Below are 24347 nucleotides of genomic sequence, written 5' to 3'. Positions count from 1 at the left end.
TATACTTAGAGAGTGTAGGTATATTGTGATAATATAAAAAAGAAATTAGGGATGGAAAAAGGATTGTACTGGAAGACGAGGAAGGGAGAGGTAAAATAGGATAAATTACATCACTTGAAGAGGCAAAAAAGACCTAGTACAATTGAGTAAAGAAGGAAGGGGTATGAAATGAATATTAATCTCATCAGATTTGGCTCAAATAGAGAATATCAGACATAATTAATTTAATACAGATATTTGTCTCATCCTATAGGGAAGTAGGAGGAGAAAGGAGAAACAAAGGGGCAAGGTAATAGAAGAGAGAACAGAAATAGAAGGGGAAAGGGTAAGAAAGGGGGAGGGACTATAAAAGGGGAGGCAGATTGAGAAAAGTAGTGGTCAGAAGCAAAACACTGGTAAGGAGGAAAAGAGGCAAAAGAAAGAGAAAAGTATAACTTGGGGAAAATAAGGTGGTAGGAAATAAAGAGTAAGTAATTTTAATTATGAATGTGAATGGGATGAACTCTCCTATAAATTGGAAGTGGATAGCAAACTGGATTAAAAGCCATAATCTTATAATTTGTTGTTTACAGGAAACACATTTAAAGCAGAGTGATACATACAAAGTAAAGGTAAAAAAAGCAGGGGTAGCTATCCTAATCTTGCAAAAGCAAAAATAGATCTAAATTGCTAAAAGGTACCATAGATAGATAATGAAGTAATATCAATACTAAATATATATGCACCAAATGGTATAGCATCCAAGTTTCCAGAGAAGTTAAGAGAGCTGCAAGAAGAAATGGACAGGAAAACTATACTAGTAAGGGATCTCAATCTCATTCTATCAGAACTAGATAAATCAATCTATCAAATTAACAAGAAAGAAGTTAGGGAAATAAATAGAATTTTAGAAGAGTTAGGTACGATAGACCTTTGGAGAAAACTGAATGGGGACAGAAAGAATATAATTTTTTTTTCCAGCAGTACTACATAAAAATTGACCATGTATTAGGGCATAAAAAACCCTCAAAATCAAATGCAGAAAGGCAGAAATAGTAAATGCATCTTTTCTAGAGCATGATGCAACAAAAATATATGTAATAAAGGACCAGGGGAAAATAGACCAAAATTAATTGGAAACTAAATAATCTAATCCTCAAGAGTGAGTAGGTAAACAACAAAACATAGAAACAATTGATAATCTCATCCAAGAGAATGACAATAATGAGAAAACATATCAAAATTTATGGGATTCAGCCAAAGTAATTCTTGGAGACATTTTATATTTTTAGATGCTTTCTTGAATAAAATAGAGAAAGAGAAAATCAATGGTGGGGAATGCAACTAAAAAAGCTAGAAAAAGAGTTAATTAAAAATCCCAAATTTGAAATTCTGAAAATAAGTACCAAATTTGAAACTCTGAAAATAAAAGGGGAGGTTAATAAAATTGAAAGTAAGACAACTATTGAAAGAATAAATAAAACTAATATTTGGTTTTATGAAAAAAACCCCGACTAAAGAGATAAATCTTTAATAAATTTGATTAGAAAAAGGAAAGAAGAAAATCAAATTGCTAGCATCAAAAATAATACCAATAAGGAAGAAATTTCCACCAAGGAAGAAGAAATCAGAGCAATAATTAGGAGCTATTTTACTCATCTATATGCCAATAAATCTGATAATCTAACTGAAATGAATGATTACAAAAATATAGATTTTTCATATTAACAGAGGAGGAAATAAATAACTAAAGTAGTCCCATTTTAGAAAAAAAATTGAACAAGATATTAATGAACTTCCTAAGAAAAAAATTTCCAGAGGTTTATGGATTTACAAATGAATTATACCAAACATTTAAGGAACAATTGATTCTAATACTATACAAACTATTTGGGAAAATAGGGAAAGAAGGAGTTCTACAAAATTCCTTTTATGACACAAATATGGTGCTAATACCTAATTAGGTAGGGTCAAAACAAGAAAGTTAAATCCAATTTCCCTAATGAATATTGCTGTAAAAAATCTTAAATAAAACATTACAAAGAGATTACAGCAAGTTATCATCAGGACAATACATCATGACCAAATAGGATTTATTCTAGGAATGCAGGACTAGTTCAATATTAGTTGGCATAATTGACCGTTTTAATAACAAAACTAACAGAAATCAGAAAAAATGCAGAAAAAGCATATGACAAAATCCAAAATCTATTCCTATTAAAAACACTAGAGAGCATAGGAATAAATGGAGTTTTCCTTAAAATGATCCATAGCATCTATCTAAAACCATTGGCAAGCATTATATGTAATGGGGATAACCTAGAAGCATTCCTAATAAGATCAGAGGTGAAACAAAGTTGTCCATTATCACCATTACTATTAAATATTGTATTAGAAATGTTGAGCGTTGCCAATAAGAGAAGAAAAATAAATGGATTAGAGTAGATAATGAAGAAACCAAATTATCATTTTCATAGATGATATGATATATACTTAGAGAATCCTAGAGGATCAACTAAAAAAGTATCAGAAACAATTAACAACTTTAGCAAAGTTGCAGGCTACAAAATAAATCCACATAAACTATCAGCATTTCTATCTATTACCAACAAAGTCTATCATCAAGAGATACAAAGAAAAATTTCATTTGAAATTAGTATAATATAAAATATAAGAACACAATTATAAAACACTTGCCACATAAATAAAGTCATATCTAAGTAATAGGAAGAATATCAAGTATTCATGGGTAGATTGAGCTAATATAATAAAAACAACAATTCTACTGCCAAGAAACTACTCTATAGAGCTAGAAAAAATAATAACAAAGTTCATCTGGATGAACAAAATGTCAAGAATTTCAATGGAATTAATGAAAAAAAAAATGAAAATAAAAGCTGCCTAGTATACCAGAGCTAAAACTATATTATAAAGCAGAAGTTATCAAAACGATTTGGTCCTGGCTAAAAAACAGAGCAGTTGATCAGTGGAATAGGTTAGGTTCACAACATACAATAGTCAATAACTAGAGTAATCTAGTGTTTGATAAATCCAAAGACCCCAACTTTTGGGATAAGAAATCACGATTTGACAAAAATTTCTGAGAAAATGGGAAAATAGTATGATAGAAACTAGACACTGATCAACACCTAACACCCTATACCAAGACAAGGTCAAAATGGGTTCATGATTTAGACATAAAGAGTGATACTATACGCAAGATTTGTGGAGAGGGAAGGAATTTATGGCCAAAGAAGAACTAGAGTATGGTATGAAATGCAAAATGGATAATTTTGGTTATATTAAATTAAAAAAGATTTTGTACAAACAAAACTAATGCAGACAAGATTAGAAAGGAAGCAGTAAAGTGAGAAAATATTTGATCCAAGGGTTCTGAAAAAGGCCTCATTTTAAAAATACATAGAGAATTGATTCAAATTTTTAAGAATACAAGCCATTCTCCAATTGATAAATAGTCAAGGATATTTTCAGATGAAGAAATTAAAACCATTTCTAGTCATATGAAAAAAATTCTCTAAATCACTATTGATCAGAGAAATTCAAATTAAGACAACTCTAAGATACCACTACACACCTATCAGATTGGCTAAGATGTCAGGAAAAGATAATGATAAATAGGGGCAGCTAGATAACATAGTGGATAGAGCATCATCCTTGAAGTCAGAAGGACCTAAGTTCAAATCCAGTATAAGATACTTAATACTTACTAGCTGTGTGACCCTCAGCAAGTCAGTTAACCCCAATTGGCTCACCAATAATAATAATGATGATGATGATAAATGTTGGAGGGGATATGGGAAAACTGGGACATTAATACATTGTTGGTGGAGTTGTGAACTGATCTAACCATTTTGGAGAAAAAAATCTGCATCTATGCCCAAGGGCTATCAAACTGTGAATACCTTTGATCCAATAGGGTCTCTACTGGGTCTATATCCCAAAGAAATTATAAAAAAGAGAAAAGGACCCACATATGCAAAGATGTTTTTAGCAGACCTATAAGTAGGGGCAAAGAATTGGAAACTGAGTAAATGTCCATCAGTTAGAGAATGGCTAAATAAGTTATGATATATGAATGTTATGGAATATTATTGTTCTAAAAGAAACTATCAGCAGGATGATTTCAGAAATGTCTGGAGAGACATGATCTGATGCTAAGTGAAGTGAGTAGAATTAGGAGATCACTGAATACAGCAACAACAAGATTATGTGATGATCAATTCTGATGGACATGCCACTTTTCAACAATGAGGGGATTCAGGTCAATTCAGGTCAATTCCAATGATTTTGTAATGGAGAGAGTCATCTGCACCCAGAGAAAGGGCTGTGGGGTTTGAATGTGGATCACCATGTGGTTTTTCATCTTTTTTGTTGCTGTTTGCTTGCTTTTCCCCCCTCATTTTCCCCTCTTTGACCTGATTTTTCTTGTGCAGCATGATAAATGTGAAAATATGTATAGAAAAATTATATATATTTACTATATTGACTTACTTGCTGTCTAAGGGAGGGAGAAAAATTTGGAACACAAGATTTTGCAAGGGTGAATATTGAAATTTTGAAAATAAAAAGCTAATATTTAAAAAATTAGATGATTTTTACCTAAAGTCATCTAAGCAATAAGCATCAGGGGGGATTTGACCCTAGGTTCTGCTTCCCGACCTAGTACTCTTTCTATCCATTCTGATGATTGTAAAGCTTTTTTGTGGGTAAGGACTGTTTTTTAATTTTCTTTGTATCTCTTGGAGAGCCCAAGATGATACCTTATACATCACACAACCCATTTATGTCACCAGCCATCATTCAGGGAAGCAAATTCTCAGAGAAGGGTGTTGCCATCTGCACTACCACCAACATCAATGAGGATCACCCACCACTACTGCGACAAGTAAGTCCCAACAGTCTATCTGAACTGGTATCGTACTACTTACTTCAGTCTGCCTGAAGTACCAGGGCAACATGAGGGAAAAACAATGGTAATATGTTCTAGGCATGTTCACCACCACCATGCCTTAGAGTCTTGTCAATACGGTCTAGGATCCAGATATCATTCAGTAAAAACAGTTCCCCGTTAACTCCAATCCCTTTAGCCAATATCCAAGGGACACAACTCTTGCAGAGATGTGACCAGGCTAATATAGGATATGCAAAAAACTTCCAAATTCCTCAGAAGCCCTGATGAGCAAATACCCAGAAGTTCCCAATGCCAGAGTTGTTGGGGCATGGATCAACATCAGAAATAGATAGGCTTTTATCAGGGGAAATGATTTTTAAAAATCTGCTTTGTCATGTGTACCTAAGAGCCACTGGTCCTTTTCACCTGACTTTCAGAACATTTACTACTCCCAAGAGCCTACATGCTATAGACACAGAAACATCAGGGGGTGATGGAGAGAAGGGCTCCTACTTCTGAAAAATACTCATATCGTGAATGGGTTAAATAGGCTTAAATGGGTTACATATATATCATGAAGGGTACAGTACTTCCAAAATCTTTAAGAAATAAAGGGTGAAGAATGGGTGGAGGGGGTAGCAAAGTGTCAGGGAAGAAGACAAGGGAGGATCCATGGGTGGGGAGAGGTTAACTTATAGCAAAACAAGGAGCAGAATTAAAGCAGAATTAGTAGGGATAGGAAAGATATGTGTGTGTAGGTAGGGGGAGGGACAGGGTATATATGTGTATGTATAAATCTATATATGTATACATAAATATATCCTTTGTTAAATATAGTCTATTTAGGGGTTGGGAGTGGGATGAAAGGGGAAAAAAGAAAAAAAAGTAAAAAAGGTACACAGCAGAAAACAAAAGAATAATTTATGAAGAAGTAAAGAAAAGATGGACACATGACTATAATTTCTTCTACATACACACACACACACACACACACACACACACACACACACACACTTTCTTGAACTGGTAATTTATTGTTATATATTTTGAATTCTCCCTGACATTTAGCTGGGCACATGACAATGTTCTCTTTTGTTTTGTTTTATTTTGCTCTGTATTCCTTTTCTGTTTTTCTTTTTCTTAAATAAAAAACAAACAAAAAAGGAAAAAAAGAGCCCACCATCTAAAGCATTGTGCTGTCTCCCCTTTTTTTAGAATATGAAGTCCTTGAGAGGAGGGATTGTCCTGATTTTTTATTTGCATCTCCAGAACTGAGCACACTGCTTTGCAATCAGTATGCACTTAGTAAATGCTTTTTCATTCATTCAATAAATATTTGCATAATCGAATTGAATTGTAAACTGTTCTCTGTAGTTCTTAGTCATTCAATTTATAGGACCACAAATATAGATTAGAACTGTAAGAAGCAGAGACTGGCTGGTTCAACCACCATTTTACAGATGAGAAAACAGAGGTGAAAGGAAGTTAAATACTTTACCCAAAGGTATTACCCAGATAGGTAAGTGTCATGGGTGGGATTTGACTTAAGTCTTTTTGACTTTTGACTCTACATTCTTGTGTTTTTGTTTTTTTTTTTAACCTTGCTTTATCTGACTTAGACCAATTATCTATGGGGTACTTTTATGCCACACTAAAGGTATTGTTGCCTTTGTTGTTAGAGTAAGAATAATAGATAAACATTTAGTTTTCTCTGCAGCAGAACTGATGGAGCACTTGTACATCCTTAAGAAGTCAGTGTTCTCTTACACTTTAGCAAGCATATGTATTAAGGCAATGACAAAACTAGAGCTGGGAAGCAGAGATCTTGGCTCAATCTACAATGCTATAGCAAAGAGATCAGGAAAAATGAATAGGGTAGAATTGACTTCTCTGGAGTGACATATAGTTTCACATACTCTTATAATTGAACCAGTTAGGGACAGATAGAAGAGAGTAGCAGGAAGCTGAAGGTGGTGGAATTGGTGGGGTGGAGTGTTAGTGAAAGCTAAATGGAAGGCAGAAGCTGACATACTGAGCAGAACAACTTGAATGTAAGGTCCTTAAGGGTATGGGCCATTTTTCCTTTTGCTTGTATATTTATGCCCAACAGCTTAACACAGGAACATTTATTGTTGCTTTTCAATATTTTTTTTTAACTTTTGACTCTTCAATGAACTCATTTGGAGTTTTCTTGACAAAGATACTGGAGTTGTTTTCCATTTCCTTCTATAGCTCATTTTACAGTGGAGGAAACTGAGGCAAGGAGGGGGAAATGACTTACCCAGGGTCATACTACTAGTATCTGTGGCTAGAATTGAATTCAGGAAGGTGAGTATTCCTGACTCCAGGCCTGCACCATCTAGCTGCCCTAGCTAGAACAAAGTTAATATACTTAATTAATACTTAACATGCTTAATAAATGTTTATTTGCTAGTCTAGAGTTACTTCTTTGAACTAAGAAAAAATTATCTATTATTAGAAACTGGATAGGAATATGCTTCAGTAGTGAAAGCAGGGTCCCCTCAGTGACACAGTATCCCACAAACCCTTATAATGTGAACTTGATCCTGAAATCAAAATTTCCATGATCCTCTATCATGTATCTCTAATTCTGGTTTTGCTTCCTTTGTGCTTAGCACTGTAACTGGCACATAGTAAACACTTAACACAACATTTGATGGACTGACTACCATTGCCCAATGGAGACAGGAGGGATGGGGTAGGAAATATTGCTGGCTCAATGCAAAGCCATGTTCAGATCTGGAGAGGTACTTGTCACTGCCCATTGTTGTAGCTGTTGTTCAGTTGTTTTCAGTCATGTTCAAATCTTCGTGACCCCATTTGTTGTCAAAGATGCTGTGAATGGTTTACTATTTCCTTTTCCAGCTCATTTTACAGATGAGAAAACTGAGTTAAAAGGGGTAATTAATTTGCCCAGAGTCACACAGCTAGTCACTGTCTGAAACTCGATTTTGACTCAGAAAGATGTCTGCTTGACTCCAGGCCCAGCACTGTACCAACCTTGTTACCCTTATGCCATTCTCCATAATGATGCCCAAAGAAGAGACTTTGGAAGCTCAATGAAAAGCTCATTTATTCTACTAGAGAGATAGCTTAGTCCACAACCCTAGTTAGGTTGCCTTTTGTTCTTATAAATCTACGGTAGATTCTCTTACAAAGGACCATATGTACCTCTTTTTCATCAAATCTAGGATCTAAGTTGTTAACCTCATCAGAAAGTAGATTCAGAGTTGGATGGAATCCCTGGGGGTAACTAGTTAAATCCTTTAATTTTACAGATAGAAAAAATGAAACTTGTAGAAAAGAAATAACTTAACCACACTTAGATAGAAGGTGATGAAGGACCAGGAACCTCTGCTTGGCTGAAGACAGAAGCAGGTACTGACTCCTATTCTATGGCTGGTACCACCACTATTCACTCAGCTGCCCATGCTTGAAGCCTTTGTCACTGATGCTTCAGTTCTCATATCCACATCAGTTGCTAGTTCTTAGTGGACCTTCCTCTCCACTCTGGCTTCCCTCTATCTCCATTCACTTAGACTTTGACAGTTTCTTTGTTCTAGAATTGTTTTTTTTTTCTGATTTCTGGCCTCTACAGAAGTAATCCTTTCTTTATTCTTCTACAAGATTGTTCTTTCTCTATGCTCAAATATGACTGTGTTACTCCTTTGCTCAAAACCACAATCCTTATTATCCGTCATGGCTTATTAGAGGAACTGTATTTCTCAGTTTAATTTTTAAAGTTATCTATAATCTGTTGCCAACCTCCCTTTCCATACTTCTCCCTTTTATACAGAGTAACTCCAGGAGAGTTATCGCCACTGATTGGTGCAGTACATAATGTTCATAGTCATTAAAATTCATCTTCCTGAGTTCAAATCTGGCCTCAGACACTTACTAGCTATAAGACTTTGGACAATTCACTTAACTCTTTGCCTCTGTCAAATCAACTGGAGAAGGAAATGGCAAATCTCAAATAGGGTCTTGAAGCATTGGATATGACTGAAAACAACACAATGACAGCAGTTCCAGTAAATTGATACTGAGATGTATTGAAATAAGTCCTCACTCTGGAGTCACAGAGCCTGGATTCAAAGCCCACGTTTGACATTTTCTACCTGTGGAATGTTGGGGAAATCAGTTAAACTTCTTTCTCTTTCTTATCTGTAAGAGAAAGGGGTTGGACTTCTTGGCTCCTGGGGCTTCTTCTAACAATGCTTCCCTTCATATCATTTCCTGCACCTGGAATGTCTTTTCCTCCATGTCTGCTCTTTAATATTCCCTACTTGTCATTCAAAGCCTAACTCCAAGGTCACCCCCTCCATAAATCCTCCCCTGATCTTCATCATCTCTTGTGACTATTCAGAAGTGTATTTTCTCTCCTTATTCGTCCCAAGGCAGGCTTCCTGTTTTAGGAGCTTAAGTGGCAGCCACATTCACTTTGGAAACTTCTATAGTTACTGTATAGCTATTGTATTGTATCTCTGTGTATATGCCGTATTCCCTTGCTACATTGTATTCTCCATGAGAGCAAGGCTCATGTAATCATGTCTTTGTGTCTTTCAGGTATATGCTGTATTCCCTTGCTACATTGTATTCTCCATGAGAGCAGAGTTCATGTAATCATGTCTTTGTGTGTTTCAGGTATATGCTTTATTCCCTTGCTACATTGTATACTCCATGAGATCAGGTCTCATGTAATCATGTCTTTGTGTGTTTCTGGGTGCTCTGCAGAGAGCAGGTTGCTTAATATAGCTCAGCGAATGAATGACCTATGCGTGGGGAGCTAGTAGAGAAGAGCAACCACAATCTACTGCTGTCATTACTATATTATATAATTTTATATTGAGAGCCAATATGGCGTAATGGAAAGAAGGCTAGCCTTGAAGACAAGAAAGGTAGTGAGCTGGTGCAAGGGACAGAGCTCTGGGCATGGAGCAGGAAGACCTGATTCAAATCTTGCCTCAGCCATTTGCTGGTTGTGTGACTCTGGGCAAATCACTTAACTGCTATTGACCTGTTTCCTCAGTCTCTAAAGTGGGATGAGCATTGCACCTACCTGTTAGGGTTATTGTGAGATAATAATTACAAAGCACTTGGCACCGTGCCTGGCACAAAGTAAGCACCATATAAATGTAGCAATTTTTCAGCCCTTGCCTCTGAAACATCTCACCTGTGTGACCCTCAGTTACATCATCCTGGGCAATTCTCTAAGATTATAATTTATAGAACTTCCCAGCTGCATTAGTGGAGGGAATTTTCACACAGGGAGTTTTTCACGCAAATGTCCCATGTACACATGCATATTTATACATGTACATATATACATATAAATATATGTGTGCCTTCCTATCTATGTATGTATACACTTAGGATGCAGGAGAAACAATGGGATATAATGGAAGAAATCTCAGTTTATTGAGGATCTCAGAGAGTGTTGGATTTGGCATGAGAAGAGTGGTTGTGATAGAATGCCTCTGTCTCAAGTTAATCCTGTAACCATGACATCCCTTTTGAGCTTTCCATATTTATCTGAAAAATGGGTGTAACAATATTCAAAGAACCCAGCTTGTGAATAAAGTCATCTATAAAGCATAAAGGGTTATGTAGATAAAATACTATACTATCAGCAGTTTTGTATTATTGCCCTCTTGGATTGTTGGCAGCATGAGGTTATCCTCCTGCTGTGTCCCGCACAACCCTCTGCATACAGCAGGTGCTTAAAGAAGACTTTTGATGACTTTCCATGCAGAAGAGGGCTCAAATTCCATGCAAAAAAGGCAGGTTGTGCTACCTGTCAGCCTTCTTCCTTCCTCCATTGCAGTTAGAACTGTTTGGAGCATCCTTTCATTTGCCCCTCAACATCTTCTCCACAGCCACAGATCCCCCTGGATGTGTCAGTGGCTGGCACTCCCCTATCTGCCCGACCCTCAGGGCACCCTCGCTGCCCACAATTCCTGCAGAGATGGTTGCACTGGGTCTCCCTCTTCCCTCTTCAATCCTAGTTAGAAATGCTGTGATCATTTCTTCTGCCTCTGAGTGCATGCAGCCCCCCCCACACACACACACGCACACACACAACCTGTATGTGTCAGTGGCTGGCACTCTCCAGATCTGCACGCCCTTCAGGGCGCCCTCGTTGCCCACGACCACACTCAGATTGGAATTCCTGTAGGCGTTGTTGCACTGGGTCTGTGTAGGGCCCTGGGGCCCGCTGGCTCCACAAGTGGTGAACAGCCAGTGAACTGTAATAAAAGACAAGAAAAAGGAGAATCAATCAAAGGGACGTTTTTATTTTTCCTCTTCAGGTTCTCTTGAGGAAGGTGAAAACTCCCATGTGTGGCCACCAGGGGGAGCCCTGCGCACAGCCAGGTTTCTCTCTATTCCTTCGCTTAGAGTGTATTTCACCATAGTCTCTCTTTGCAGGCCCCTGTGAAGCCCTTCCTTAAGCACCTCCTCTAAGGAGTCTTCCCTGACCATCCCCACCCCACGCCTTTTTCCTGTATTGTTTATATTATGAGGAAAAAAAGGCATTGTTTTATAATGGGAAAAAACATTTTCTTGAAAATCATAAAATGGTAAGTTTAAATTCTGGCTCAGTAACTCAAAAATTCTATGATATATTTTATCTCACATCACGTTCATTTCTGAATATATCCCTCCTTTCCCTTCTACACAGTGAATTATCTCTTGTGACAAAATGTAAAAAACAAACAAAACGCAATCCATCCAATTCAGGAGAACATATCAATTCAGCCTGACATTATTAAGATCTATGTTTCTGAGCCCTGAGCCCCTCCCTCTGCAAGCAAGGGATAGACGTCCAACTCTGCTATCATTTGGTCTTGCAGAAGCTATTTCACCCCTTTTGTGTCTGAGGTTCCTCGTCTAGAAAAATGAAGGAGTTTCTTCTAGTTCTAAACCCTCTGATCCTATCTTAATTGATCTGATTGTTTTAATAATGATAATAACAATAGTAAAATGTTGCTTTGTCTTTAATCTCTTTCTACTTCATTTCTCCTCTCCCTGAGGCAGGGACTATGCTCATTGCACCTTACACAGAATTCAATATGGGACAGAAACTCAATCACAACCATATCCAAGCTGTACCTAAAGCTGTAGTACTTGCACTGCTAACTCCCTTAATTGGAAAAAGATTAAAACAGTAAAATAAAGGTAATGGGAGAAACCAACATCACCACAGGCAGTTGTTGGGAGCATAAAGCCAATTATCTCTGCTAGGCATTTTATTTTGTGCCCATGTTCTGCCCCAGATCTAGTTACTTTCAAAAGGCCAGTGGTGCTCATGACCATCCATAGCTTTAATCCTAGTGCTCTAGATTCATGTTACTGTACCACAGTTTACTATAATTTAAACTTTGGTTCTTGTCTCCTGCTCTGAATATTCCCTGTCTCCTCTTCCTCCTCTTCTTCCTCTTCCCTTTCTTCTCTCTCATTTTCTTTCACTTCCTTTTCTTTATCCTTACTTCCCCTTTACCTCTTGCTCCCCACACCAATGTACTTGGAATAATAGGAGCATTGAGTTCAACCAATGTTATTAACACTTTTGTAAGATCAAGAGAAAAGAGCTCATGGGTGGCAAGGACAGGGAAGAATTTGGAAGAAGCAAGTGATGAGGAGTAAATGATGAGGAGTAAACTGTGGTCTAAACAGAGATGGGTCAGTTGCTTTCTCTCTCTCCTTCCTTCCCCAAAGTAACCAAGGGTGGGTTCGGCAGCAAATGAATTTGCTACTTAATGCTGTATGGAAACATAGTCTTTATTGATTAGAATGGAAACACCGGAGAGACGATGGGCAAAATGGCTGCATGGTACAAGGCCCATTTTGCAAAGAGTAGATTTTTGAGTTCTCTCTTTTATACAAGAGCACAATCATTCAGCCTGAGAATGATGTAAATAAGATAAGGATTCTCTTGTTATCTTTTGGGGACAGACAGAAGTCTATCTGAGCAGATTAGAATGGGGGCTGTAAAACCTTGGCCAGCTCAGATAGCCCAAACTAGTTTGACCAGATCTTGTATCAAAGGTCCAAGTCCCAAAGGAAGTTGGAGATCAAACAAGGAATATCAAGGGGCTACCGCCCTCAACACAAGGACCAAGCTGATATTAATTCTCTTGGGTTGGACATTATTAGGCATTCCTAATCTACTGAATCAAATGGATAGCCAAAGCACAGGAACAGTGTAGGATGTAGTCACTGACTAGAAAGTGGTGGTATGAGTTTACTTTAATATCTCTGGACCTCAGTTTTCCCATATGTTAGATGAAAGAATTGGACTAGATGGTGAGAGGCAGGATGGCTTACTGGATAGGACATTGGACTTGGAACAGATATACCTGAGTTCTAGTCTCTCAAACATTTATTAGCTGTATGACCCTGGAAAAAATCACAATCCCCCACCATTATCCCATTCTTCTTCTGAACTTTACTTTTTGTGTTGAGAGCTTTACCATTCCTCTAGTGCCATAAATTTAAAACCTTAGAGTCATCTTTGACTCCTCACTCACACCCCAATATTCAAGCAATTGCAAATTTTTGTCATTTCTGTTTCTACAACAATCTTACACTTATCCCTTTCTCTCCAGTCACAGAAAGAACATAGCCAACATGCAGGTTTGGGTCTGTATCATCTCTTTCCCATACTACTGCATTAGTTTCTCCATTGATCTCACCTCAAATCTCCACTCCTCCCACTCCAATCTATCCTTCATACAACCACTATGATGACTCTCCTAATATGTATAGTAGCTCTGAAAAAAGACCAAGATCTCCCACTGCATCCAAGGCCATGTCTAGTGGTCCTGATTTATATCTTGCCATTGGACCTAGTCTCTCTTGCAGGGGAGAATAAAGCTGGTAATTTTGCAAAACCTACCCTCACTTAAATCAAACTCACTTGGATGTCATGGCATCGCTTCTTAAGTCATGGTCATTTTTGAGAATAAAGGACAAACAACAACAACAATAGCAGTAGATCTGAGTATGTCACTATCCTACTCAATAAATTCTAGTAGTTCCCTATTACCTCCAAAATTAAATATAAATTCATGTGTTTGCCTTTCAAAGTCTTTCAAAATGGATTTCATCCTCCCTTTTCATCCTTATTAATATTATTTTATTCATATCAACTAATTAAGCAATAAACATTTGTTAAATACCTACTGAGTGCCAGGCACTTAGTGCTAAGTGCTAAGAGCTGGGGATACAAAAGAGAGGCAAAAAAAAATAACCATTGCTTTCTAGGATCTTTCAGTTTAGTGAGTAAGAGAACATGCAAATAAATATACACAACACAAGTTACATACAGGATAAGGCATAGGAATTTAGGGAGGAAGAGAAAGTTTCTTGTAAAAAGTTGAATTTTAGTTGGGACTTAAAGGAAGCCAAGGAGGCTAGTAGATGGAATAGAGAAGGGAGAACATTCCAGCCATGCAGGAACATTCTTTTAAACCTTCACCTCAGTCTCTTAGATTTCTAATTTCCTGAGCTCAAGTACCACTTTAAGACTGAAATCTTATCTACTCCCCCTCCACCAGCTGCTTATGCCTTTACCCCCAGACTTGCTTTGTATTTGTTTTACATATACAAGTACCTGTTGTCTTTTCTGTTAGAATGTAAGTTTCTTGACTGTTTCACTTTTGCCGTAATGATTAATATCTTACCTGATACACAATAGATACTTAATAAATGCTTATTGATTCATTGGTTAATTAATATAGGAGGAGGTAAAGTTTTGGAGGTTATTGGTTAATTAATATAGGAGGAGATAAAGTTATAGATGTTATCAAGTGTGTAGTGGGCATAGTAATGGGAAGCAAGGTTTTTAATTGAAGTGAGGTTGATGGCTCTCCAAGAGTAGTTTCATACTGGGGAAGAAAGAAAAGAAAAGGGCAGTAATCCAAGAGTTTGGAAACACTTAGGTTCCCTCGTTTAAGTTTAGAATTTTAGGTAACCTTCTTACCTCAGGGGGGATGTCATTCTTTGGGAAACACTGAAGTTCTTGTAGCTCTTTAATTTAATAGCTGTACCTGGATTTTAAAAAGGGAGCTATCAGCTATCCACTCACATATTTGAATTCTGGTAAAAAAAAATTAGTTATTGGGTTTTCTAACAAATCAGCTGAGAGCCTAAGGACATTATGAAGTAGGCATTTTTATCTCTAGTGTCCTCCCATCTCTATTATTGGAGTCTTTGTCCCTCTAGTGCCTACTCTCCTCTCAGTACCTGGTAACTTTATACTATGTACTCTCTCTTTCCAGAGCCTGACATTCTGGCATTCTATGTGGGCTCACTCACCCTTTTATTGTCCCTTAATTACCAAATCAAATTTCCATCTCCTCGTTGTTCCTTTACAGCTTTTTTTTTTTAAACATACCCAGTAAATTGGATATTCTCAGGGTCTCAGAGACTTCATATTTACCTTGTATTCCTCTCAGGAAAACTTCTCTATGTTCATAATCTAATTAATACAAACAGATAAATATTTGATCACCTAAGGGCAAGTCTTTTTCTTTAACCTTCAAACCCCACCTACTCATCATACCCAAGAGCTGTGTAGATGTGTACCAATGGGAATTCCAGTACTTGTGGGGCCCATCACAGCCATACATCATCAACATTATTATGACAACTAACATTGAACACTCTGCAAATGGGAATAACTGTGTTGCCTTTTAGTAGAACATGGGAAAATAAAAGAAGGCAATCCAGAAAAGTCAGAAAAGAGCATGTCCCAGTAAACACAAGTTCCTTGAGCTACTTGAAGATGCTAAAGCCTCAATTTCCTAGACAAGTAGTACTTACAGCTACTTTAGAAGAGACCCTGCTTAGAATTGGGGGCTAATTGGCATAGACCCTGGGCCTTTTGCAGGGCTGGATTCTATTTGCAACTCTTTTACTCCATAGTTGTGTGACTCCACATAAATCATTTCACTCACTGGACCTCAATTTATCTCACCTGCAAATATGTTCTCTAAGGATCCTTTTGGTTAACATGTTGATAATAATAATAGCTAACATTTATATGGGGCTATGTGCCAGGCACTGTGCTATGTACTTTGTAATCATTATCTCATTTGATCATCAGAACAACCCTGCTTGTCCACTCAGCTCTGACTCCAGCACCTTATGTGATATGGAAGTGCCCTAAGGCTTCTGAAGCTAAGCCAGATAGTCCTACTTTGCATGGTTTTACCAAATGGGATGGGTTTTAAGTATGGAAGTAGGGATGGATCAGTGGCTATCATTTAAGGACCAGCATTTCAAAATTTGGAGGGGTCCATCAATAGATTGGCTATCAGGTTCATTGATCTGTGGATGGCCCATGTCAATGAAGGGAGGATTTTACTCCAATGAAATCATATCTTTAAGAAATATTAATTCCTTGTCCTCCATCAATCTTTTTCAAAGACTCTCATTTATTCTCACTATGAAACCCAGGGTCCTTATAATGTCTCTAGTGATCTTTGGGACCCCTTCAAAGCCCTAAAGGCAGGAAACACACTTTTCCACACTAGCTAGAAAAGCCCTTACAGAAAATTGAAGGGAGATTGATGTCTCATTCTCTGGTGCTTTCTCCCTAAATGAGCCCACTGGAGATGTCAAATCCACCCAGTGGCCTAGCAAGTTTCAGAATTGCTAGAGACAAGGATGATCTTTTTGTGCTTGTTAACAAATTTCCTTCCAAGTCTTTGGAATATGTGCAGGAAGCTTCCTCCTCTCTCTTTCTTTCTTCTCTTTGTCCCTCGTTCTTCTTCATTTTCCCTCTCTTCCCTCCCTCTCCCCAATAACTCCAGAGAGGCAATGACATTTTAGCTGGAAGTGTTAAGGAGGCAGTTAAATGAAACTATGGGTTTTAGTAGTTGCATAAATAAAGAATAAATGAGGGAGGGAGGAGGCAGTTTCAAAGAGGGTCAAAGATAAGAAATAAATGAAACTATATTGGTGACAAGAAAGATAAAAGAGAGAAGATGCCATAAGAGAAAATGGTAGGGAAATAGGAAGAGGAGTGGGGGAAAGAGGAAAAAAGAATGAGAAGCTGTTCCCTGTGCACAATCCTTCATCTTCCATCTCAATGAATTTGCATAGATTTGTGACTCCTTGTATGCACTGCCTTCCTCATTTTTTCCTCTCAGAATTCCTGTGGTCCTTTAAGACTTAGCTCAAGGGTCATCCCCTTCAAAATCTTTCTGAATCCCTTTTGTCCCCTCAATTGTTAGTGTTCTTCTACCCTGAAATCCCCTTATATTTATTATTTCATTCATACCTTCTATTTATTTATATTTTTCTCTAAGTAGAATGCAAGCTTTTGCTAATTTCTTGTTTCCTAAATTCTTGAATCTCAGCCCTGCAAAAGACCTCAAAAGATCTGTCACTGAGAATTAGAAGGCTACATAGAGGTTCAGTTCCTCTGTTAGAAGGATCCAATGAAATTATGTCTGCAAAAGTACTTCATAAATGGGAAACCTTATGGCTTATGCTGTGGACATATGTCTGATATCCACATAAAATATTATGTAAATTCTGGCAACTTATATATTTAGATTTGGAACAGGAAGAGATTTTAATTGCTTATCTAATACAATGGCCTCATTGTACAGATAAGTAAACTGAGGTTAAGTGATTTGAAGTACACCTCAAGACCCAGTGATGGCCAGGATATCTACTTTCTAAGAGCCAGTCTGGATGAATTTGTAAGGAATTATTACTTTGTTGGCACTCAGGGGATAAATTATTTGGGTCAAGAAATTTTCAAAGACTACCTACTAAGCTGGGGAGAGATTGTGATGTGTCTTGGTGGAGTGGGTGCTCTCTGTGACAGAAATCATAGATTTTTTGAAGTATAGAAATATATGCTATTGTGATAATGATAGGAGCTATCTGACAGGGTGGCTGTGAGGGAACCTTAAAGCTTGATATGAATGTGAGTTATCATGGTGAGTGACAGTGGGTGGAAGTCACCTCCAGGGAGACATCTGCTCAGTGGAAGGAAGAGCATTCTAACAATGCCAATCCTCAAAATAGAATGACCTGATTTGCTCAATAGTGAGTTTCTTATTTTGGAATAGGGGTGAAAGGGGTGGAGAGGGTTGTTATTTATTAGTATCGGGAGATATGCAGAGGGGAATCATGCTTTGGACAAGGTCTATATTAAATGGATTCTACATGCTATATTATAGTGCTGGATTAGTATCCAAGAACACCATGGTCAAATTCCATTTCTGACAATGATGAACTATGGTGACTTTGGGAAGTCACAGAAACTCTTAGCCTTATTTTTCTCATCTGTAAAATAGGGATGATATCTATAGCTTAGAACTCAGAGTTATCATGAGATAACATTTGGAAACCACTTTGCAAATCTTGAACTGAGAATGTTTATTATTAGCATGAGGATTTTACTGCAGGATTCTATTTTTCCTGTTCAGTTACCATTAGCCAGCAGTGGGGGTCACTCATGGCCTCCAGGGTCCTTCAGGTTGCTTTCTCAACAGTCCTTCCCTCCCCCATGTCAGTCCTACTTTACCTGCATATTAAGTCAAGAAGAACCTTCAGCACATAAAAGGCCATTGAAGCTGGAGAGGGAGATATCCTTGAGGGCTGAGCAGAGCCAAGTGGGACATAGAATTGTATCTCAGGCGGAGCCAAATAATCTGGGGAGGAATTATAATTAAAAGCATCCCTCCCAAACAAATAATGCTTAGCACATTCTCTTATGATGATGGAGGAGCCTCCTGCCTGCTGAGGAGACAGCAAGCTTAATGACCTTAATCGAGGCATGCTGAGCTCGGAGTTCCCGAATTTATTATTATACAACCTTTCCCTGAAGCAAATGGGGGAAATGTTCCCTCCAGTAAGTGTGGGATGAAAGTCAGAGGAAGATGGATGTTTGAGGTTGGAGGATGTGGGATTCATTCTTCCTTTTTTGGGTAGTTTTGTCATAATGGTTTGGTGGAAACCTCTGGTTCTGGGGTAAGAAGACCTAGATTCAAATCATGATTCTGTGTGACCTTGGGGGCAAATCATTTCACTTTCCTGGACCTCAGTTTTCTCATTTTCAAAATGAAGGGATTGGTTGGATGGCTCTTGGGAATTTGTGATGCTATGTTTTTATAGATTACATTTCTATAGATCTCAAATTAATATAATGCACCATCTTCATGACAAATAACCCATGGAAGTAGTGGAACTTGATTTTTATCCTCATTAGATAGATGAGGAAACTGAGGTTCAGGGAAAAAACATTAACCTGCCTGGTAGGCATCCAAGTTGGGATTTGAACTCAGGTCTTCAGATGCTCAAATATAGGATTTTCTTCCACTTTCAATGAGCCCAGCATTATTATTGCTGTTATTATTATTGTTGTTTCAGACTAGATTTGTTCTTTCTTTGGTAAAAAGAGCTCCCATTAAGGAAACTCCTTTTGCAAAAGCAGATCAGTCTCTGCTCTGCTAGGTTTTAGCAAGTGATCTGCCCTCACCCCAAAAGTTGTGTCTTGCCCAGGATCATTCTATCAGATTGTCTGTATCAGGGCTTGAAGCTGGGTCTTGCTGATCAACTGGCTGATTCATCATCCATTATGCTAGGTTGCCTTTTCAGTGCTTTATTTCACAGGAAATTCTAACCTCATCTTTTGATGACAAGGTACCTTCTAATCTCTGTAATGTGGTATTTATTATATCTAGGAAAGAAAAATGCCACTTGCTTAGACTCAAGAGAATTGCTTTCCCTGCTGTCTCTTAATAGCTGTCATCTTATATTTCCAAAGGGCTTAATACTTATGATCTCATTTGATCTTTGCAATGTCTTTTTGAAGAGGATATTGTTATTATCCCCATTTTACAGGTGAAAAAATTGAAATATTAAGTGATTATTTCAGGTTTGCAGAGTTAAGAAGGGTCAGGGATGAAGTTTGCATTCAATTCTTCCTATAATACACCAAAATGTCCTTTGACCTACTGATTCTCTTTGGAATCTCTGTCAATGTGTGTGTGTGTGTGTGTGTATGTGTGTGTGTGTGTGTGTGTGTGTGTGTGAATCTACGTATATATGTATATGTTAATGAACAAATATATCTTTTCTTAACTGTAGTTTGCTTAGGAGTTATGGGGGAAATAAAAAGGAGTTATATGTGTGTCTATGTGTGTGTCTATGTACATATATATATGCATATATCTACATATATATATATAAATACATGCATTCTTAACTATAGTCTGCTTGGGGGTCGTGGGAAAGGGTGAAAGGGGGAAAGAATAAAGTAAATAATGTGCACAGCAGAGAACAAAAGAACAATTTACAAGGAAGTAGAGATGAATACTCATTAATATAATTTCTTCTACTAATATGTGTGTGTACTTTCTTAAAAGTATATTTGTTGTTATATATTTTGAATCTTCTCTGATGTTAAGCTGGGCACATGATAATCTTTTTTTTGTTTTGTGTTGTTTTTCTTTTTTTGCTTATTCTGTTTCTTCAAATAACTAAATTTGGGGGGAAAAAAGGAAACTCAATAAAAATACTTTCTAATAGGAAAGAGTCCATCATCTAGGTGCTTTCCCCAATTACAGTGGTAGTAGACACTACATTCCATGATATGGACTGATCTCTGGTTTTCTAGACATGTGACCTGGCAAAAGGCTAAGAGTTGGAAAGGACCTTAGAGGTCACTGAATGCAGTCTCTATGTTACACATGAAGAAACTGAGGCAAATAGGAGTTAAATGACTTATGCAGACTCATACAGTTAAATAAGTATCTGAGGCAGATTCCTGACTCTAGGTCCAATGCTTTCTACTGTGCCATCTAGCTGCCTTTAATACTTATTCGCAATTGTTAATATTATCTTCTGGAAAGATATTGTAAGTATAAATGAATGAATAAAAATTATTAAGTACTTTCTAGGCAGCATGCTAGGTAGATAGTGATACAGTACCCATCCTGAAATAGTCTACATTCCCATGGGTGAAATAATACACATGATGGTTTTTGTCAAGGGAAGGAAGTGTTGGTCCAGAGGGCTCCCAGGATTATGAGAAAAGCCATAAGGTGGATAATTCTATTAACAGTAAATTATTCTATTAATTCTATTAATGGTAAAAGTGGAAGGTGAAAGGGCAGAGCAGAGAAGCAATCCTTGTAGTAGCATGGCAGATGGCAAAATGCCCAGGTAGATTTTGGTGTCCTGGTAGATATCTATGGGAGGTATGATGGTATTGCATTTTTTTTTTCAGATGGATGAGGAAACTGAGTTTGAGAAGTTAAAAACTTGCCAGGGTCATTCAGCTGGGATGTCTGACTTAACTCTATCTTCCCAAATATACATGAGGAGAATAAATCCCAGAGAGATGACAAAGCTTTCCTAGATCTGCACAGTAAGATAAGGACGGGCTCAATCACCAGATTCCCAGGTCTCCTAACTCCCAGACCAATATTCTTTTTTATTTTTTTATCTTATCAGAGACAACTTGACAAAATGCATAGAGGGCTATACTTGGAGTTGTAAAGATCCAGGGTTGGATACTGAATATTGAATATTCAGATGATTAATATTTGAGTGGCCCAGGCAAGTGACTTAAAACTTCTCTGAGCCTCAGTTTCCTCAACTGTATAATGGGGTACTATACCTAGAATAAGGGGCTTATAGGGTGGTGTGAAGCTCAAATGGGATGTCATATGTAAACATTCTGTGAATCTAAAAGCACTATAGAAGTGTGAGCTATAATTATGCCAACATTTTCCAATGCCATGGTTGGCCATGTTCTTCCTGGCATCTGGGACTTTTCCTCATGCTCTAGAGTTATGGATGAATATATCCTCTTTCAGACTCCTAAATGGCGCTCCCTGGTTACCTGCATAAAGGCCACTATATTTACCAAGCTCTTGGGACTGTTGCTATGCTGAACAACACACACACACACACACACACACACACACACACACACACACACACACACACACACTGAGCAATCATGAATAATTAATTATCCTTAAGCATTTATTTTTCCTGAAACAGCACATCAATTTGGGTAAATGATAAAGAGAGAAGATACAGTAGTAAAAAATATACTGCTCTTAAGAATCCAGAGAACTGGTTCTACCTCTGACACTTACTGATCCTATGATCCTGGGTAAATCACATTACTTTGTGAATCTCAATTTTATTATCTATATTGTAGACTGTTAAGGTTGCTCTCAGCTTTAACGTTCTTTGAAAAGTTATCTGAACTAAAGATGACCTGTACTTAGGTGGGAAATGTGGATCATAGGAATGTGAGGGTGAAGGGGAAGGGAAGAAGGAAGGAAGGAAGGAAGGAAGGAAGGAAGGAAGGAAGGAAGGAAGGAAGGAAGGAAGGAAGGAAGGAAGGAAGGAAGGAAGGAAGGAAGGAAGGAAGGAAGGAAGGAAGGAAGGAAGGAAGGAAGGAAGGAAGGAAGGAAGGAAAGGAGAGAGGAAGGGAGGGAGGAAAAGAAGGAGGGAGGGAGGGAGGAAAAGAAAGAGGAAGGGAGGGAGGAAAAGAAAGAGAGAGGGAGGGAGGAATAAGGGAATGAAAGAGGGAGGGAAGGAAAGAGGGAAGGAGGGAGGGAAGGAAAGAGGGAAGGAGGGAGGGAGGGAGGAAAGAAAAGGAGCAAGTATTTATTAAGTATTTATTACATGCTAGGCACTATGCTAAGTGTTGGTGAAACAAAGAAAGGCAAAAGATAATCTCTACTTACAGAGACCTCACAATCTAATGGGGAAGGGGAGCAGCTGGTAAACAAGTATATATAAACAAGCCAAATTCAGGATTTATACAGGGTTTATAAAATAAGGGATTTCGACTGTGGCTTCTAGCTCTAAATCTCTGATCCTAGCTTTGCCCAAAATTACCCACATAGGCCGAATGAGGAACTGAACGTCAGTATTCCAGATCAAGGCAGCTTCCCCTGCACTAAATTATTGATGGCTGTATGGGAAATGGATTTGAAAGGTAAAGAGATGGAAGTAGGGAAAATAATTAAGGAGACCAGGTCAGAGATGAGAAAAGTCTGATTTAGGGTGGTAGCTGGGTGAATAGGGAGAATGGGACAGAATTGAGGTATTTTAAGGAGGCAGACATAATGAAATTTAGCAACTGATTGGATATACGGATGAAGGGCAAAGAAGAGTTTTGGAAAATTCCCAAGTTAGTAACCTGGAAGACCAGGAAGATGTTGGTACCCTCAACAGAACAAAAAGAGTGAGTTTAGGGGAAAAGGTGATGAATTTATTCCCCTCTAAAATTAAGACTGAGATACATCCTGAAGTAATAGATAAAGGGCCAACCTTGGAGTTGAAAAGATCTGGATTCAAGTTCTGATTCTAAAATATACTATGTGAAACATGACAAATCTTTGACTTTTAAAGCTTCAGGCAAGTCTCTCAGATTATGAATTGAAGAACAAATACTCTAATTTGCATTGGTAGAGAGAGTGCCCTTATGGAATTCCTCCATATCAATTAAATTATGGGTATAGTTCAATAAAATAAGGAGGAAAAAACTCCAAACTATAATCAGACAAATTTTCCTTTCTCAATCTATTCAAAATCTCTGGTATAAAACAGTTCTGAAGATGGAGAATAGATAGGATTTTATGAGGTGTTTTCAAAAACACCTTTTTTTTTTTTTTTTTTTTTTTTTTCCTGAAATGGACTTAGTGAAATTGGAAGACAAATCAGCAGTGAATCCTGAATATCTGAAAAGATCTGGGCTAAAAGAGAGATACTTTAACCTAAGCCATAATTATCAATTTTGGAGTCTAGGCAAGTAGCATGAAGCACCAGGGGCAAGCAGTTCAAAATTTGTACTTGAAAAAAAACTTTGTAATTCATGAGTAGAAATAATATAAGAAGTAATTAAGAATGCAAGACAGGTTATTTTCTTTGGGAACTACATTCCCCAGAAGCCTGTACAAATTTCTATTTAGAGACAAACTGTTTACTATGGAATCTCATAAATAGCTTTATTAAAATGCTCATGATCCTTTAGTTTTCATACTTGAATGATTGTTTTTGGCAACTTGATATGGAACTCAGTTATTTGTATTCTTCAGAAGACATTATTAGGTTTTTGTGTGCCCCCTCAATTTTGGTGCTCTGGGTCAAAGTTCTTCTGGTTCCCTCCATCCTAGGTACACATCTGCCTCCAATCTTTAGAAGAAGACACATAATTTTAAGGACAATGTTCCAATGGAAATAGCCTTCTTGAGTTTTGTCCTAGTTTGGCTCCAATGATGTCGTCATGCCCAGGAGGGTATGTTCAAAACTTAATGACTGAATGGCTCTAGCTACAAATTCTATTATCTCTAATAGTTGTTCCACAGTGAGTGGATAATGTATTTAGCAGAAATAGACCCAATCAATTTATATGAAATATATAAAACTTTTCAATTGGCACTGG

General features: G+C 37.6%; 1 protein-coding gene across 1 annotated transcript in view; it reads right to left on the bottom strand.

The window, feature by feature from the left end:
- LOC141552723 (ALK tyrosine kinase receptor-like) overlaps positions 1-24347 on the bottom strand; it is an 84914-nt gene that overhangs the window by 20496 nt on the left and 40071 nt on the right. Inside the window, exon 2 of the mRNA XM_074284746.1 lies at positions 10995-11157. Within this exon, the coding sequence (XP_074140847.1) occupies positions 10995-11157 (163 nt within the window). The remainder of the gene's footprint in view (positions 1-10994; positions 11158-24347) is intronic.

Source organism: Sminthopsis crassicaudata, chromosome 2, assembly GCF_048593235.1.
Source record: "Sminthopsis crassicaudata isolate SCR6 chromosome 2, ASM4859323v1, whole genome shotgun sequence".
In the NCBI taxonomy this organism is placed as follows: Eukaryota; Metazoa; Chordata; class Mammalia; order Dasyuromorphia; family Dasyuridae; genus Sminthopsis; species Sminthopsis crassicaudata.
Note: the sequence above shows the minus strand (reverse complement) of the source record. Positions and strands in the feature narration are given on the sequence as shown.